The sequence below is a fragment of the Manacus vitellinus genome, unplaced genomic scaffold, assembly GCF_001715985.3.
Source record: "Manacus vitellinus isolate BGI_N305 unplaced genomic scaffold, ASM171598v3 scaffold_72_pilon, whole genome shotgun sequence".
NCBI lineage: Eukaryota > Metazoa > Chordata > Aves > Passeriformes > Pipridae > Manacus > Manacus vitellinus.
Genome location: NW_021940764.1, coordinates 1756196 through 1760294, shown reverse-complemented (window position 1 = coordinate 1760294; position 4099 = coordinate 1756196). Strand labels below are relative to the sequence as shown.

At 62.9% G+C, this 4099-nt stretch overlaps 1 protein-coding gene across 1 annotated transcript in view; it reads right to left on the bottom strand.

Moving 5' to 3' along the window:
• The window catches only part of MRC2 (mannose receptor C type 2), a 15898-nt gene that overhangs the window by 1236 nt on the left and 10563 nt on the right, over positions 1 to 4099 (bottom strand). Inside the window, 9 exon segments of the mRNA XM_029964466.1 lie at positions 158 to 184; positions 562 to 741; positions 1224 to 1343; positions 1576 to 1725; positions 1902 to 2070; positions 2162 to 2397; positions 2856 to 2964; positions 3191 to 3354; positions 3446 to 3560. Coding sequence (XP_029820326.1) covers positions 158 to 184; positions 562 to 741; positions 1224 to 1343; positions 1576 to 1725; positions 1902 to 2070; positions 2162 to 2397; positions 2856 to 2964; positions 3191 to 3354; positions 3446 to 3560 — 1270 coding nt within the window.

Sequence of the window (4099 nt, the reverse complement as noted above, 5' to 3'; positions counted from 1 at the left end):
CTGGGGAGCCCTAGTCCAGGGTCAAAGCCACTTGGGAATGGGATTTCCCACCCACAAACCCCATTCTTTGGTTATTTGCACAATCCAGGCTGCAGCACAGGTCTCCAGCACTGGTTCCCAGTCCCAGGACTGTGCCCAAGCTGACAGTGCCACTCACCTGCTCTGGAAAAGCTGCTCTCCTCCACTGCAACAGCAACACAGACAGGTGAGTGCATGGCCACGCCACCTTCCCCTCTCCCCAGTGCCAGCACCACTGCCTCCACCCCCTCCACTGCTCCCAGCACCACACCATGGACACTGGGTGCTGCACAGCTGGGGGGTCCTCTGCTCTGCTCCACCCATGCCCCACCAGCCTCATCCTGCCCCAAGAGGCCAACCCAGCTACTGAGACATGCACAGCCCACCACTGAGCCCAGCCGGGACCTAAAACCCTGACACCAGCACCTGCACTGGAATTACCCAAAACACATGGCTGGTGCTGCCAGCAGGACAGAGCTCTGCCCCCCAGCACTCTGCTCAGGCCCTCAGCTCACCCCACCACGGGCAGCAGAGGGGTCCTACCTCGGGGGATCTTGCAGATGACCCCCATGGTGACGTTGGTGCAGGAGCCCAGGCGCCACACGCCGTTGCTGCTCTGGATCCAGTAGCAGCTGTTCTGGCTGAGCATGCTGGGCCCCGTGTCGTGCTGGCCCCAGTTGGAGTAGTTCACAGCAGTGTTGTCATGCCAGACCAAGGTGCCACCTGGGAAATGGGATAATTAGGCCTGGGGAGGCTGAAGGGGACACCCCATCTCTGTCCCACTTCAGGAAGCACAGGCAGGTGTGATGGGGCAATGGGATTTGGAGCAACCTGGGCTAGTGGAAGGTGTTTCTGCCCATGGCAGGGGGTTGGAACTGGATGGTGTTTAAGGTCCCTTCCAACCCAAACCATCCCATGATTCTGTGATTCTGTGATGGGGAGGACCAGGGGCCACAGGGCTCATTCCTGCATCTGCAGGCTCCAGTGTCTTGGAGAAGGCTCTGGGATTCCCATCCCACCAAACCAGAGGAGGACATACATGGCATGTCCAGCATGGCCTGAAGAACTGGTGCTCCTGTCACACCATGGCATGAGCTCCCCTCATTGGTGCCACCAGCAAGGGCTTCCTCTGCTCACTGCAGACCCGGTGGGAATTCATGGGGGTGCCTGGGGGAATATCTCAAACCTCAGTCCTTCCTTTGTACCTTTGGGGTTGAAGGTCATGCCCAGCCAGGCCCCCTTGGAAGGGCCCTCGTACGACTGGAGATGCTCCCACACAAAGACATTCTCCATCTCGTCCTGGATGGACAACACTGTGCCACCAACTGTGGAGGGAACAGCGACATGGAAGAGCCCAGAACTCAAAGGATGGAGCTGGGGGAGCAGCAAAGCTGAGGAACCACCCATGAACCACCTGATGGTTGGGCAACCCTCACATGGAACAGCAAGGAGACGATGACTGACCAAAGCCAGGCATGGGCAGAGAGACAGGGGAGCTCTGCTGCACCCACAGACATCCTGGGCATCTCACCCTCTACCACCTCAGCCCCCTCATACCTTTCTGGCACCTCCTCATGGCGTCCTTCTGCCCCAGGGTGATCTCCATGTGGAAGGTGTAGCAGTGGTCCCGGAAGGGGATCCAGGACGAGTCCTCCAGCGATTTGGGACAGCTGCCACTGTAGCTCCACTTGTGCGTGCGGGGGGCACCTGGGGAGCACACGGCACACTGAGTGGGGTGAAGGGGCACAGGGCACCGAGGTCCCACGGCACGTCGGGGCACTCAGACCCACAGGGACATGCAGAGAGCCCTATCCGGGTGGGATGCCATCTCCAACCATTGGTGGCACCCCACCTGACCACCCAGTGCCCCCCTTGGCCAGCACCTGTTCGGAGCTGGCAGATGCCCCCCTGGAGCTTGGTGTCGCAGCCGGCCGTGCGCCAGCTCCCGTCCGCATCCATGTAGGAGCAGCCCGTGATCTGCTGGGGCTCCCCGTCCTGCCAGTTGGTGTACACCACGTTCTCCTCCGTCAGCCACGAGTAGCTCCGGCCTCCCTGGAGGAGAACCAAGGGGAGGAGACGCTGAGGGGGCTGCCATGACCCCCTTAGGGTCACCCTGCCCCAGGCGCCTGCCCCCTTCCCTCACCTCGTCGGCCAAGCCGATCCAGAGCGGGGCCCGCAGGCTGCTGACGGCCTGGGTGAGGAAGGCCTGGCTGTAGGGGTCGGGGATGGTGGCCAGGGTGGCGTTGAGGGTCTCACAGAGCAGCAGGGCCTCGTGCCACCTGAGGGGTTTCTGCAGGATGCGGTAAGTGCTGTTGTGGTAAAAGAGGGCGCCGGTGGGCGAGGGCGGGTACGGCGTCCGCGCGGGGCTCAGGGCTGGGTCTGGGGGAGCAAAGAGACACGGTCAGAGGGCACAGAGGGCACTCCTGCATCCCAGGAGGGGTCACCCCCTTGTCCGTCCCTACCCAGGCCCAGCTGTCCCTGTAAGTGCTGCCCTGGTGCAACCAGGGAGGGCAGAGGGACGTCCCCAGGGATGAGAGCAGTGACACCCTGGCACCATCCCCACCTTGGAGCCTGTCCACTAGGATTCACATCCCTATGGATGTGAATGCTGAGCCAGACTGACAGGTACAGGTTTGGGGCTGTCCCACAGATAGCTGTGATGGGGGACCACCCCCCAAGTCAAGCCTGTCTCCCTGAGCTCCTCCAGCACCAGGAGCTCCTCTCAAGCTGAGTCGACGGCTTGGAGCTCCCCAGCCCCACCACTCATGGGGCACCAGGGTGGCAGTGGCAGGTCCCCAGCCAGCAGAGCTGGGGTTGTCCCCTCATGCCCCCCCTACCTATGCTCCGCTGGCAGATGTAGCCGTGCTTCTCCTCCAGGCAGCTCCGGTCGTCCCAGCGTCCCGTGAAGAGAGGGGGTGAGCCGTGCCACACCACCACACAGTTGGTCTGCAGAGCCAAGCCACGGGGGTCAGCACTGCCCTTAGCACTGTCATCCCACCCTGTGGGCACCCCCACACCAGGAGTGTCCCCTGGTGGGCAGGTCCCCACCCTGCAGGGCCGGATCCTGCTGTGCCCTTGGAGAGCCACCCCTGCTAAAACCTTCCCTTGCCATGGTGGCACAGGGGACTGAGACCTTCCCAGGAGCTGGGGGTGCTGTGGGGGTCTCTCTCACCGGTTTGTCGCGGGGGCTGGAGGCACTGCAGCCCGAGGGCTCCCCGGGGGCCCAGCTCACGTGCCGCAGGGGCTCCCCCTCCACCCACTGGAACTCCCTCTGCGCGTCGTGGAGGCCGATCCAGAGGTCGAAGGAGATGTTGGGCAGCATGGATGTGATGAAGGCTGCGAGGGACAGGGAAGGGGCTGAGAACCACCCCTGGCAGGTCCCCAGCCAGCAGGGCTGGTGGGGTTGGTGGGGGCAGCGGGGACCTACCCTGCTCCAGGGGGCTGGAGATGGTGGCCAGGACGGCGCCCTGGCTCTCGCACGCCTGCTTCGCCTCCGGCCACTTCACTATCTCGCCTTTGTTGTGGCCATTGAAGCTGAAACACTGCACAGGCAGTGGCACAGGATGGTCCACGGGGGGCAGCTGCCCCCCACCCTGAGCTCTGCACCCTCCCCATCCAACCACCCTCTGCAGCTTCATTCTGCCCCGGTGGCCCTTCTCCCCTTTGCACCCTCACATCTACCAGCCCCCAGCCACTCCTGCACTCCCACCTCTCTCCTGGCATCCCTGTGCACGCACCTCACCACTCCCTCCTGCACCCCCACCCCACAGCACACCTCTCCCAGCATCCCTGTTAATGAACCCCCCAGCATTCCCTAAAAAACATGTGCGAGAACCCCTCTTCATCCTGCCATTCCGCAGCCACCCACTCTCCACCTCCACAGGGCTGGTGGAAGACCAGGAGGTGACCATCACCTCTCCCTCCTGCCATCCCCTCCCCATCCTGCTGACTCCTGTCCTTCCTGCCACCCTCTCTCCCTCCAGTTCTTCATCCTGCCATCCTCTCTCCATCCTGCTCTCCCCTCTCCATATGACCATTCCCTCTCCCATCCTGCCATCCCTTCCTTCCAGCCCTCTCCTCT